Source organism: Tribolium madens, unplaced genomic scaffold (genome assembly GCF_015345945.1).
Source record: "Tribolium madens isolate multiple individuals breed KSU strain unplaced genomic scaffold, Tmad_KSU_1.1 Scaffold_96;HRSCAF=242;Tcas5.2_LG5, whole genome shotgun sequence".
In the NCBI taxonomy this organism is placed as follows: Eukaryota; Metazoa; Arthropoda; class Insecta; order Coleoptera; family Tenebrionidae; genus Tribolium; species Tribolium madens.
In genome coordinates, this window is record NW_025401068.1 from 11,856,096 (window position 1) to 11,870,735 (window position 14,640).

Sequence of the window (14,640 nt, forward strand, 5' to 3'; positions counted from 1 at the left end):
AAATTAAAATAAGAGATCCTAATTAAACATAAAAAAATACAAATTAACTCACAAAAGTAACAAAAAATAAAATAAATTTTTAATACTTTTTATTGCTACAAAATTAAACAGGAGATAGAATATTCATTTTTAAAACAAAAGTTTTCTGTGAACTTATATCGAAAAATGCTACGCAAAGGGTGCGTCTTTTAATAGGTTTTTTTCAATATTTCCGAAATCATTTTAGAAAAAAAATTCAAAATTTGCTACAGATGATAACTTTTATACACCTAAACAAGTACAAAAGTAAAATGTTGAAATTTTTAATTATGGGCTTCCTAAACTAGATGGGATTAGGGTAAAAATTTATTCTAACTATTTTGCCTGTGGTTTCTTGCCATTTCAGCAACAAAATTTCATAGTTTTTTATAAAAAAATGTCTTTTGTGTTTTTCCGATACAATTTACGAATTTTTAGTAAAAATCGGTTTAAAAATTTATGTTACAAACCATAAACAGCATAAAAATTAAAAATTAAATTTGTTTTACCGTTTAGGACGCCCCTGATTAAAAATTTTGTAGTAAAACTGTTATGAGCATCTCGGTAAAAGACGAAATACAGGGTGTTAATATTGCAAAAAATTGCAACCACATATCCTACATCAAAAAATAAAACTAAAAAAAAATAATATATAATTTTATAAAAAAAAACAAGTGGTTTCGGAGGAACTAATAGATTTTGATTTGTATCATGAAAATTTACCACTCTGTATATCTGTAACAAAGCTTTATAGAACTATTGCATTTCTTCGCAAAATTAAGAAGACACACTGTATATTTTTTGCTAGTTTTGAAACCAAGCCGAGTTGAAATTGATTCCTAAAACTGTTGCTTTTTTACTAAAATTAATAATTATTGCCAATAAACTGTTTCTTACAGTGTTTTTTTTTCCGAGAAATGTTAAAACTGTTTATTTATTGCTCTGTTGTGTTATTATCACTTATTATCTCTTGTTTATGGTTTGAAAATTCGTAAAATTGTTTTAAGAGTGTTTAATTAATTAAAAATTGCTCTAAGAATTGAAAATTAATAATGTGAACTATTGTGAATTGTAAGAAAAATAATGTAAATGCTACTTAGTTATTAATAAATTACATATATCAATTAAAAACTTACTTCCCTCAATAACTTTTTCTTTTTTTGTTTAAAAATTTTGTTTGTTTTAAAATAATTCTCTCGAAATAAGCAGAGATGTCACCAAATTCGTTTAACAAAAATGTTAAAAAAAATTCTTACTATTTTTTCTAAAAAATAATGTCATTAATTCTGAAATCAAAAGGATTTGAAATTGGGTGTTTTCTTGTAAGACTCTCTGAATTTGTCGTAATGTTGCGTACATAATTTAATTTATTTTAAATTTATAGAATTTATTATTATTATTATCCGAAATATACATATGTAAAAAAAAGTTTTCTATGAACATATATCGAAAAATGCTACGCAATGGATGCGAAATCATTTTAGAAAAAAAATTCAAAATTTGGTACAGATGATAACTTTTATACACCTAAACAAGTACAAAAGAAAAATGTTGAAATTTTTAATTAGGGGCTTCGTAAACTAGTTGGGATTAGGGTAAAAATTTATTCTAACTATTTTGCCTGTGGTTTCTTGCCACATTCAGCAACAAAATTTCATATTTTTACAATAAAAAATTTCTTTTGTGTTTTTCCGATACAATTTACGAATTTTTATTAAAAATCGGTTCAAAAATTTATGTTACAGACCATAAACAGCATAAAAATTAAAAATTAAATTTGTTTTACCGTTCAAGATGCCCCTGATTAAAAATTTTGTTATTTGGCATTTGTTTAGGTGTACATATAAAGGTACCAAATTTTGTAATTTTATCTATTCTGAAATATTAGGAAAAACCCTTTAAAAAACGTACCTTTTTTAGGGGATGTAAATCCCTTTCATAGCATTTTTCGAAACACTTTTGTCTTAAAATTAAATATTCAAGTATTTAAATTTGTACCTAACAATAAAAATGAAACACTGTATAATTAACACATGAAAAATTAATTCACAAAAATTTAAAATTAACTCACTAAAATAACAAAAAAAAACTAAATTTTTAACACTTATAACACTATATAACAAAGTGCTCAGCATTTCGGGAAGGGTTTGAACCCCCTAATCCCACCCCTTGGGTACGGCTCTGAATTCAGTGATTGAGTCTAATGACTGGCAGAATTCGTGTTCTTTTCGCTTGATTGCTCGTATTCCATGACGATGTCACAATCAATTAAACGCTTGTTGTGCTTCTCGCAACTCTATCTAGCCGAAAATGCAAAATATTAGAGCGAAAAGAGAGTTTTTACACCGGTTTTCAACATTTTCACTCAAGTGCTGTAGCACGCGAAACTAATAGCAATGTGTTTTGTATAATTTTGCATTATAATTAATTCTAATCAAATAATACAATGAGAAAGTTTGGTTTTTCCGTACTGGGCACAGTAATTACAGTATTTCATTAAAATGTGACCAGAAAATAATAAACGCGTCGTAAAATTTAGAAACGCTTAGTAAAACTGTTATGAGCATCTCGGTAAAAGACTAAATACAGGATGTTAATATTGCAAAAAATTGCAACCACATATCCTACATCAAAAAATAACACTAATAAAAAATCAATATATAATTTTATGAATTATTATCTGTTGTGTTATTATCTCTTGTTTATGGTTCGTGAAATTCGTGAAATTGTTTTAAGAGTGTTTAATTAATTAAAAATTGCTCTAAGATTTGAAAATTAATAATGTGAACTATTGTGAATTGTAAGAAAAACAGTGTAAATGCTACTTAGTTATTAATAAATTACCTATATCAATTAAAAACTTACTTCCCTCAATAATTTTTTTCTTTTTTTGTTTAAAAATTTTGTTTGTTTTAAAATTATTCTCTCGAACTAAGTTGAGATGTCACCAAATTCGTTTAACAAAAAGGTTAAAAATATTCTTACTATTTTTCTAAAACTCCTACTAAAATAAAAAGTAATATCATTAAAAATTTTGATTCTCAAATCAAAAGGATTTGAAATTGGATGTTTTCTTGTGAGACTCTATGATTTTGTCGTCATGTTGCGTTCATAATTTAAATTATTTTGAATTTATAAAATTTATTATTATTATTATTATCCGAAATATATGTATGAAATGGTTTGTCGAAGATAACTCCGGAAATAATTTCTTGCAATTTTCAAAAAAAAACGTGTTAAAACACTCGAACAAGACAAAATAATATTATTTTCGACCTAATTTAGTGATTTTTTAGGCAGGTTTAGCAAAATCTCGTGAAAAAAAAAAATTGAGTCACAAAATTGCTTAATTGCTTGAAAAAGGCAAAAATAGTACAATTTTCGACTCAATATAAGGATTTTTTGGCATATTTTTGTAAAAATTGCGTTTTTAGCTAAAAAATGAGAAAAAATGTCATATTAGCGGTTTAGCGAAATCTCCCAAGTTTTTGCTTCAAAACTTTTTCAAACTTAAAAAAGCTTAAATAACACCAATTTCGAAAATACACCAATTTTTCAGCTTATTTTTTAAAAAATTCTTTAAAGTAATGACGTTTTTGTCGAAAAACGCACTAAAACCGAAACAAAAATTACCTACATCATTTTAAAATAATTTAGTGATTTTTCAAAATATTTTTGACAAAATCTCCCCAAATAATCGCGTTTTAGAAAAAGGGCAAAAATAACACCATTTTTAACTTATAGTTTTGTTATTTTTCATTAAAAAAAATATTGAGTTTTTGACTTAAAAATCGTGCTTCGACTTTAAAAAAAATACAAAAATAATGTTAATTTTGACCTAATTTAGTGATTTTTGTCTCGATTTAGAAAAATTTTGTAAAAGAGCAAAAATAACACCATATGTTTGCCTGTTCGCATTATTTTAAAATAAATAATAAAAAATTGAAAAATAAAAGAAAATGTTTTGAATTGCGATATAGGTATAACAGAAGGAAAACTTTAGTTATTAAACGCAAATACTTAGTCTTTAATAAATAATTTCGATTAAAAAATAAAAAATAACTGTTAAATATAATTATAGGCAATTTTATATTTTTTAAATTTTGTTTTAGAAACTCACTTATTAAAGATTTTGTCAAAATTTGGTCAAATTAGGTCTAAATCAAAAATTTTGAGTTTAACAATAAAAATTATACAGATTTGTGTGAACTTACATGTATAAAAAAATAATTGTAAATCAATTCTAAGAACACTATTAGTTTCGCTATTGTCAAAAACACATTTCGTTCGAAACGCTTATTAAGGCATCAATCACCTGTTCTTTGTGCATACATTATTTTCTATCCAACGTTGATTATTTCTATTCAAAAAATGCATTATTTTTTAAAATCTTAATAGAAAAAAATTATAAACATAATCTTGGTGTATATTAATCAAAATATATGCATATATAGAGAAACTCTCATATGCCACAAAGCCTCCATGCTGTGTCAATTAAATTTACACACTACAGCTATTTAGCAATTATTAGGCTTATTATCACTCAATAATAGTGAAGTATTTTTGTCAAGACGACAATGATTAATGTTCCAGTTTCTTAACTACTAAGCATCATTAAATTCCACTTAAAACAAGCCCAATCTTTATTAAAATAATAAGTACGTTCATGTAGGTAAATGATGATGAATATAAAAAGCTTTCTAACTCAATTTTCCACACAAAATTTATTCCTGCTGTTCCATTTAAAAATATGCACAAATCTTAGTTGCTTAATTAATCTTGTTTACCATGCGTTTCAGCTATTCTGTTGTTATCTGATCTCAAGCCAATGGAACAAAGTAACAATTATAAACAACAATTACCAGTCCCCTCAAAATGCATTTTTTTCTATAAAAATAACGCAAATTCACTCGTGATAATACGTTTGTTTGAGATAAATCTTAAGTTGAGAATATTAGAAAACAGTTTATCTAGTTAATGGTTGCCTGGAGCATCTAGTAGCTGTAGTTGTTATTTGCGAAAAATCGTAATTATTGGGGTAGCTATAAATTGCTCCAAGTAGTGATTTGTTACATCAAGTGATGTGTAGTGTAGAATTACATGTACCGGGTGACTATAAATGACTTTCAAATTGAAATGTCAAACTTTTATAGGCATTAATTTGCTGATGTAGCTGTTTAATTCAGTGTTGCCAATAGATTTTTTTGCCAATAACATTAGAAGAGATGGACCACATTTTGAAAAACATACTCTCTCCCGGCTTTACCCTATGTTTTTTTTGCATAATTATTGTTTTTGTTTGATTGGTAAAAGTGTTGTACCGCAGCTGCTAGCTAATTCTCTTTTCGGTGCTATTTAAGGCCGGTCCATTAGTGCTTCTGTGTTGGTAAAAAGTGCTTAGTAATGATTTCTTTTGTTAAAATTAGATATAATGGCACTTTAAAGCTATCTCTCCCATCAACACAAAAATAAGAAGCTAATCCTAATGTAGTATTAATTACCAGTTTTTCTTTCCTCCCTAAAGCGATAAATTTTTCACTAGAAAAAAAAACGACCCACAATGCCTACTTGATTGATTCTACACGGTCTTCATTTTTCATTAACTTACTTCTTATTGAATTAGCTGAGTAGGCATCGGTTTTTTGAACTTGAACATTGATTTTTTATCAACCCGAGCCATTACATAGAGTACAGTTGAGAAAAATAGTATTGACCAACTCGTGCGCTCTCTACTTTAGTCGTCAAAGTCATTTGAGTGACATAAAGTTGTAAAGCAAGCATTAGGATAGATAACCTCATTTTTTACTACTGTCAACCTGACTGTCAATGAAAAGTCAATAAATTGAAATCAATGTTGATTTGATGTTAATGCTTGGTTTACATAATTTTTTTCTGAAGTGACAGAAAAATTATGACCAAAGTATTTTGTTTGCAATTGTACAAATACGAGTTAGACTTATTATCAAAAGAGAATATGTTTTGGGATCTGCCTGAAACATAATAAATCTAATCACAATTACTGTGAAACGTAGCAGACTTATTGTCACTATATAGCAATGTTTTTTTTTATATAAATCGAATCACAATTTTAAAGAAGCGGATCAAAAAGTCGTTATAGCTTTTGCCGTCCTATAAAAATTGTGATTCTAACTATAGGAGAAAATTTTTAATCACAATTGCTACAAAATGTATAACTGAAAAATTATGTACAGTTGAGGAAAATAGTTTGGTAAGCTTCTGCACTCTGTCTTAATAGTGGTTAGATTTATTATTAGAATAGCAATAAAAATATGTTTTGCTGTTTCTTTTTCCTAAAAACAACAAAAACAAAAATTTGTTTTTCTCTTAGCTGCACAGATAATAAATCTAACCACAATTGTCATGAAGTGGACACATTTTAATCAAGTGAAGCTAAAAATGATCAGATTTCAGAAATGTCAATTTTTCTGTCATGTGTGTAGTAAAATAAAAAATTATTTTATCACTTGTAATAACACTCTGTATAAGAAAAACTGTCATTTTTTCCAAGTTACTTGGTTAAAGTAGCGATCACCGACATGAAATATGTGTTTTTACTAAAATTAATAATTATTGGTGTTTTTTTCTAAGAAATGTAAAAAGTTTATTTATTGCTCTGTTGTGTTATTTATTATCTGTTGTGTTTTTTTCATTGATGATTGTTGGAAAATTCGTAAAATTGTTTTGAGAGTGTTTAATTAATTAAAAATTGCTCTAAGAAGATTTGAAAATTAATAATGTGAACTGTTGTAAATTGTAAGAAAAAAAGTGTAAATGTTACTTAGTTATTAATAAATTACCTACATCAATTAAAAAATTGCTTCCCAATACCTTTATCTTTTTATGTTTAAAAATTTTGTTTGTTTTAAAATAATTCTCTCGACATAAGTTGGGATGTCACCAAATTTGGTTAATCAAAAAGTTAAAAAAAAATGTTATTAATTTTTCTAAAACTTTTACTAAAATAAAACAATTATGTCATTAAAAATTTTGATTCTGAAATTAAAAGAATTTGAAATTGGGTGTTTTCTTGTAAGACTGGATTTTTTGTCAGTTGCGTTCATAATTTAATTTATTTTGAATTTGTAAAATTTATTATTATTATAAAAATTCCGAAATATACAAAGTAGTTTGTCGAAGACAACATCGGAAATATTTCTTATAATTTCTTGCTATAAAAAAAAACATGTTAAAACACTCGAACAAGACAAAAATAATGTTATTTTTGACTTAATTTAGTGATTTTTTGGGCAGGTTAAACAAAATCTTGAAAATTGAGTCTTTAGTTTACAGAATTGATTAATTGCTTCACTTTTTTGAATTTGAACATTGATTTTTTTATCAACACGAGCGATTGCATTGAGTACAGCTGAGAAAAATAGTATTGACCAACTCGTGTGCTCTATACAAATACTGATTCGATTTATTATCAAAGAGAATATGTTTTGGGATTACTGTTTATCTGCCTGAAGCGCAATAAATCTAATCACAATTACTGTGTAGCAGACTTATTGTTACAACAGTAATGTTTTTTTTTAATATAGTTACTATAAATCTAAACAAAATTTTAATGAAGCGTATCAAAAACTCGCGTCTTGCACTAACCACGTTTTAATTTCCAGACTAGGCTTGAAGTTGAAGTTATAGTTTTTGCCGTCTTATAAAAATTGTGATTCTAACTATAGGAAAAAAATTCTAATTACAATTGCTACAAAATGCATAACTGAAAAATAAAAGATTTTTTTTTCGATTGTTTTATTCAAGTGAAGCTGAAAATGATCAGATTTCAAAAATGTCAATTTGTCATGTGTGTAGTAAAATAAAAAATAATTTGGCCACTCTGTATAAGAAAAACTGTCATTTTGTCCAAGAATGATTGGTTAAAGTAACGATCACCGACATGAGATATGTGTCGTCGTCTGGAATTCAATGTTCAAACACACAACACAAATCTTTTAGACATTATTTCCGTAATAATAAATTATTACATCTGTGTGTGAGAATTTACTCACGTGTAGCAAAGGACTAGCAATTGACAGGATTAGTTTGTGGGCCATTAAGCGATGTCCTTGACAACTCAAGATAACATCACAGGATGTCTCAGATGTCAATAAACGAAGTGCTCCTTCACGAATCACTGCTTCCATTTTTCTGAAATAAAGAAAATAAAATTAATGGCGTGTGTTCCTCATTTACATACAATGATGTCTTGAGGCTAGGTACCGCAACCTGGGTTTTCATGCATGAGTAGCATTCGGTACAAAACAGTTACAATAAAAGAGAAAAAATGACTAAAACGTGAAATTTCGGCTATTGTTTTTGTTTTTATTTTATTTTAGTAGATATTTTTGAACTACTCGAGTGGAGAGAAAGGTAATGCAGACCACCCTGTCGGTAGACTAATTTCTCACAATTAGCTTCAAAGTGGGCCATAAGAGGCGGAACTGCTGAGCAAACACACCGACAAATCCCCCAAGAGATTTATTAAAAGTTGTACAAAAAAAGATTATCTTATCTGCTAATGTCACAAAAGTGACCGCTTTTATGATTAAATGTTATAAGTAAAGTTTTACCTTTTGGCCATTCTGTTTTTGCGCTTAAGTTTTTTGGCTTTTTTACTTTTACCATAACATGTACCAATGCTATTTTTATCTTTTTACATAATATACTATTCTTGCATTAATTAATGATAAATTTGTTAAAAATTGAACTAAAAAAATTACTCTTAAATTCGTAGTCTAATTTTGTGATTTTAAAAAATTTTAAAATTTTGAAAATGACAATTTTCTTTAAAAAAATCTAAATTTAACAAAACAAGCTGAAATAGGTTTTTTTTAAGTATAGCATCATTTAAGTTATTTTTACATTTATTTAAAAAAATCTGACTAAAAATTGATCAAGCTGAAAAAATACATTTTTTGATTTAACTATTGCGATTTTTAGCATTAATTTTGGAAAAAAAAGACTATTCTTTTCTAATAAACAAAGAAAAACTACATAATATTATCTTTAATCCAAAAAAATACAATTGTTTAATATGTATAGTATTTTTTCTAATACTATTTTATAAAATTTATAAATTGGGTTTAATGGAAAGCAATTATTTTGAGAAAAATATAGAGTATGGATAATGAGTGACAAAAATTTGATAAATGCTGTTCAAGAACGAATTTAGTGCCTAGTTTATTTTTTTAGTTAATAAATTTTCTTAAATTGTGTTTTTTATACAGGGTGCGCCAGAACTCGCGCCCCAGAGAAAAATGCCATATGAGGTAAGATACCAGGAACATGGAAAAAATATAAAAAAAATTCTATCTATAAAAATTTCGAAGTCATGAAGGTTTAAAGTTTGCATTTTGACTCTATTTATTTCTGTTGGAAAAATAATTTTCCAAGTTTTTTTGCTATAGGCTATTAAAAGAGGAAACAAGGAAGCTGTATCCTAAATTGTAACTCTGTTCAATGTTATTTGTGGCTTTTATTGGCAAAATTTTTGTCCCTTTACTAAATAATTGTAAAAAAACATATACAAGATCATCAGTATCATTAAATAGATATAAAAAAATGTCAAATGTTAAAAAATAAATGTCAAAATTTTTTGACAGATAGAATTTTTAATCATTTTTTTCATGTTCCTGGTATCTTACCTTACTTGAATTTTTTTTCTGGGACGTGAGTTCTGGCGCACCCTGTATTTATTTCTATTGGAAAAATACTTTTCCAAGTTTTTTGCTACAAGCTATTAGAAGAGGAAACAAGGTAACTGTATATCTGTTTGATGTTATTTGTGGCTTGTATTGGCAAAATTTTTGAACCTTTACTAAATAATTATAAAAAAAACATATAGGTAGAAGATCATCAGTATCATTAAATATACATAAAAAAATGTCAAATGTCAAAATTATTGACAGATAAAAAATTTTAAACATTTTTTCCATGTTTCTGGTATCTTATCGTACTTGAAATTTTCCTCTGGGACGCGAGTTCTGGCGCACTCTGTATTTTAAAAATTGTTAAGTGCCAGTAAAAAATTCAATGTACAAGACTAAGCCCGATTTTATGTTTCATTAATGATCAAATTTGATTAAAAAATGTTTTCTTTATTAGTAACTTTTCATTTGTTTGCAAAGCGTCCTGGTTATTTTGTTCATTTACTTGCTAGTTAAGTGTTGCTCTTTAATAATGTACTATTTTTCAATCAAAAATGTTTTTTTAACATACTTCTACTTCTGGGAGATTTTTGGGAATTCTCAGAAATTCAGTAGAATCGTTTTTTGCTTATTTTTTCACTACTGATAACGTATCAAAAGATTTGTTACATTAGGAAGTGGGTGGGGTGAGCTTGTGTTAAACTTGCTTTGTAATTGCAATTATCCGCGATAATTACTTCTTGTCCACCTCTTCTCATTGTTGTTAACTTCATTACTTAGTCGTGTTAGCCCTAATAAAACCTAATTGTTTTATTTTATTTACAATCGAGGTATTTTCTTGTAAATTAAAGTATTTATTCCATTTCCGGCGACGTTCTTTCAACTATGTTTATTAGTAGCTGAGTCAGAGTTTGTCGTTATCTGTAATCGTATCTTATCTGTCACATTTACTCCTTTGAGACGTTTGCTATTTAAATTTCTTCTTATTTTGTTCAGTAAAATTAATTACTTTAATTAAGTCCCTTTCCTGTTCAGAAACATCAAGCGCTTTCATGATACCACAAACGCTAATTGCCTCAATTGGTTTGTTAGAGAAAAAATTAAGTTTACATGTCGTGCGATCCCAATTAAATCATAATGTGAAATATTATAGCACACCAACAGGAAACAATTTATGTAGATACACATGATTTAAAAAACTGAAATTAATTTATTAAAATGCAAATATTTCATTTTAATTAACGTCACAGCAACTGTGACGACTCGTACATCTATGCAAATAGTCTTTAAATAATTAAGTTACCACAATTTGTCTCAATACCCCCTTTTGGCGTGAAATACTTCAGTAATAGCGTAAAGTTTTTCTCGAAATAATGTTAATAGTTAGCAATAAAGTATTTATCCAAATATGGCACTCGGTTCATAACGAGTTGTATTCGAGAAGGAAAACGCTATTAACAGCGATTATGAGGATAAATGTGTCAAATTAAATTGTCAAGTAAACGATGTTTTCTTGGTGTAGTAAGTCAAAGCTTATTACACGGTAAAATTGCGAATTTTTGCTTTCCAGTCGGGCAAAATGAAAGCACCACTTTCAGTCACTAATAATTCTAATTTTATTTATTTGACACATTCATTCTCGCTTCGACAAGTCAATCTGGGAGCAACACTAATTTGCATCTAACATAATTTACAAGAGACTTAATTTGCAACGACTTTAACCGATATTTATTACAAAAGAATTCAGTTCAAGCGCAATAAAAAGTTTTCTTCTTTAAATCTGAAACCTGAAAAAGTGGCGAATAAGGGTGATGGAAAAACATGATGTACAGGGTGATGCATTTTGGATGTCCGAATAGGGAATCTCCGAAACTAAGATGTTTAGCCAAAAACGAGTGATACATTCTGGGGCTCAATTTTTGAGAAAATATATTGGTTAAAACCGCATCCCGCTATCGTCTTTTGTTTTCGACTTATAGACAAAAGTTGACATTTTGGCGAAATCTAAAAAAATTCATATCTTCGTTGTTATAGAAGATACGGATTTGAAATAAAGACATTATACAGGCACTTTTTTACGAGGAATTTAATAATGTAGTTAACAATTTTTTTCAGTTATTAGTTTAGCCGTAATAAGATAAACTTGTATTTTTTTTAATGGAAATCATAGGCGGCTTTGGCAATTTTGAAAAGCTTATTTTTTTCTGATCTAAAAAATATATATTTGTAACAAAATATTTTTTTATAACTATACTTAAAAAGTGAAACACATATTTTGTGTGATAATAGTTGGTCATGGAAAAACTATTTCACTCCAAATGTGTAAATAATAATCAATAAGAGTTTTGTGAACTGTAAAATAGATGAAAAAATAGATAAAATTATAAAGATTTTAAAAATACGATACGGTAGAAGCCTTGAACAAATATCAGAGCGCCTCAGAACAAAATTATTATTTAAAATATAATTAAATTTAAATTATAATTATTTCTCTTTCAAACGCCAAAAAAACAAATTTAAAATCTTAAAAAATGGCAGAGTTACCAGTTTTTAAAGTCGAAGGTGCAAATCCAAAAATTTTTGAAAAACTCCAAATATTTCAAAAACGACTAAATTTAGGTATAGGAAAAGCTGATGAAAACTCCCTTAAAATAACTCGGTTAATCCAAAAACGCAGTAAAAAATTTACCTTTCTATTTAAAATAAGAAAGTTAAGACCGACTTCCGGTATAACCGGAAGTGCCGCCATCTTGAAAGTATTTTCATTTAGGAGGACTTAATGGTCTATGGCTGTGTACCAATTTTAAAATAAATACAATTATTCCAACTCCCAATACTTTTAAAGTGGGGTTTAGACGGAACACCCTGTATATTTTTTAGATAAGAAAAAAACAAGCTTTTTAAAAATGACAGCCATATATGATTCCCATTTAAATAAATAGAAGTTTATTTTATTACGGCTAAACAAACAACTGAAAAAAATTGTTAACCACATTATTAAATTCTACGTAAAAAAAGTGCCTGTATAATATCCTTATTTCAAATCTGTCTCTTCTATAATAACGAAGATATGAATTTTTTTAGATTTCGCTAAAATGTTAATTTTTGTCTATAAGTCGAAAACAAAAGACGATAGCGGGATGCGGTTTTAACCAATATTATTTTCTCAAAAAATGAGCCCCAGAATGTATTACTCGTTTTTGGCTAAACCTCTTAGTTTCGGAGATTCCCTATTCGGACATCCAAAATGCAGCACCCTGTATATATTTTTTTAAATTGGAGTAATTTTGCAAAATTAATGCAGGTGTTGTGGGCAATTTGTACTCAAACTCAACACTAATTAAAGAGTAAGTTGAGCAAACAACACGCTTTATTGAATGTTAATGTTTGACAAGATGTTAGATAAGAACGCAGTTTGCTATGGATATGGAAGTACATACATTAAACAGCCTATTTATCGCTTAATTTGCCTATTCACTAACACTGAAGTTTAAATAGATTTATTTTTTTTTTAGTTACAATCAATGACTTGTGTTTTTTGTTCAAGGAGTTTTTATTGGTAGCTTTGAAACCGTTCCACTATTCTTTCTCCTGCTTGAACCTCATTGGTTATTCTAATCTCACACACATAGTATTGACAAATCAGATGTAATCGATGATGGAAACACTTCCTAGGATCGTAAAAGACATTTTTAGGTCATCAAATTTATGCTAATGAGTTAGCAAAAGACATAAAATGATGGATGAATAATGTGTTTTAATATGAAAACAAGCACTAAGAATGGATCAACAGGTGAAGTTAAATAAACTATTTTAACACGAAATAAAAAGATCTCGTCCTATTAATAAGTAAGCTGAACCGGTTTAATAGCAAAAACATGGCACGAGCTATGAACATGTAGGTAAAGTAAGATCGCGTGTTATTTAACAAAAATAAATCGCACTGAAAATTATATTTTCAGGATTTTGAAAATAATTTTATTTGTAATCTGTGATTGCGAAGCGCATAAAATCTGAAGCAAGTCGAGTTATTTTGACTATCACCTGTTAACATACAGGGTGCGCCAGAACTCGCGCCCCAGAGAAAAATATGCCATATAAGGGAAGACACCAGGAACATGCAAAAAATGTTTAAAAAAAATTTAACTATAAAAATTTCGAAGTTATGAGAGTTTAAAATTTGCACTTTGACTGTATTTATTTCTGTTGGAAAAATAATTTTCCAAGTTTTTTTTGCTATAGGCTATTAAAAGAGGAAACAAGGAAGCTGTATCCTAAATTGTAACTCTGTTCAATGTTATTTGTGGCTTTTATTGGCAAAATTTTTGTACCTTTAGTAAATAATTGTAAAAAACATATACATCAGACATAAAAAATGTCAAATGTCAAAAAATAAATGTCAAAATTTTTTGACAGATAGAATTTTAAATTTTAACTATTTAACGTTATTTGTGGCTTTTATTGCAAAGTTTTTGTACTTTTACTCAGTAATGCTGAAAAACCATATACATATTTACAAGATCATCGATAAAAATAAATAGATATAAAAATATGAAATGTAAAAAAATAAATGTCAGACTTTAAACATTTTTTTCATGTTCCTGGTATCTTACTTTACTTGAAAATTTTCTCTGGGGCGCGAGTTCTGGCGCACCCTGTATTTGCAAAAACTTTAAAATTATTCTATTGGTTTGATTCATTTTTATGGAAAATTAGGACAGGCTTGTAACTAGAAACAATTTTTAGTGGGGCTAAAACAGTTTCGTATAGTTTTGTATAGTTCACGTTTATTTTTTGACTAAGTATAAATAAGGTTCTAAATTTCGATATAAAAAACAAAAGAAGCACATTTAATCAAATTAAAAAAAATCAAAGATGTGATCCTTAAATAATAATAGTAATATGCTTATGTATTTGATATAATTGAAACTTAAAAAAATAAATAAAAAAAAAT

General features: G+C 27.5%; 1 protein-coding gene across 1 annotated transcript in view; it reads right to left on the minus strand.

Annotated features, from left to right (window-relative positions):
• LOC123012993 (zinc finger protein 660-like) overlaps positions 1-14,640 on the minus strand; it is a 42,549-nt gene that overhangs the window by 17,451 nt on the left and 10,458 nt on the right. Inside the window, exon 2 of the mRNA XM_044411266.1 lies at positions 8,049-8,187. Coding sequence (XP_044267201.1) covers positions 8,049-8,183 — 135 coding nt within the window. The 5' untranslated portion in view covers positions 8,184-8,187. The remainder of the gene's footprint in view (positions 1-8,048; positions 8,188-14,640) is intronic.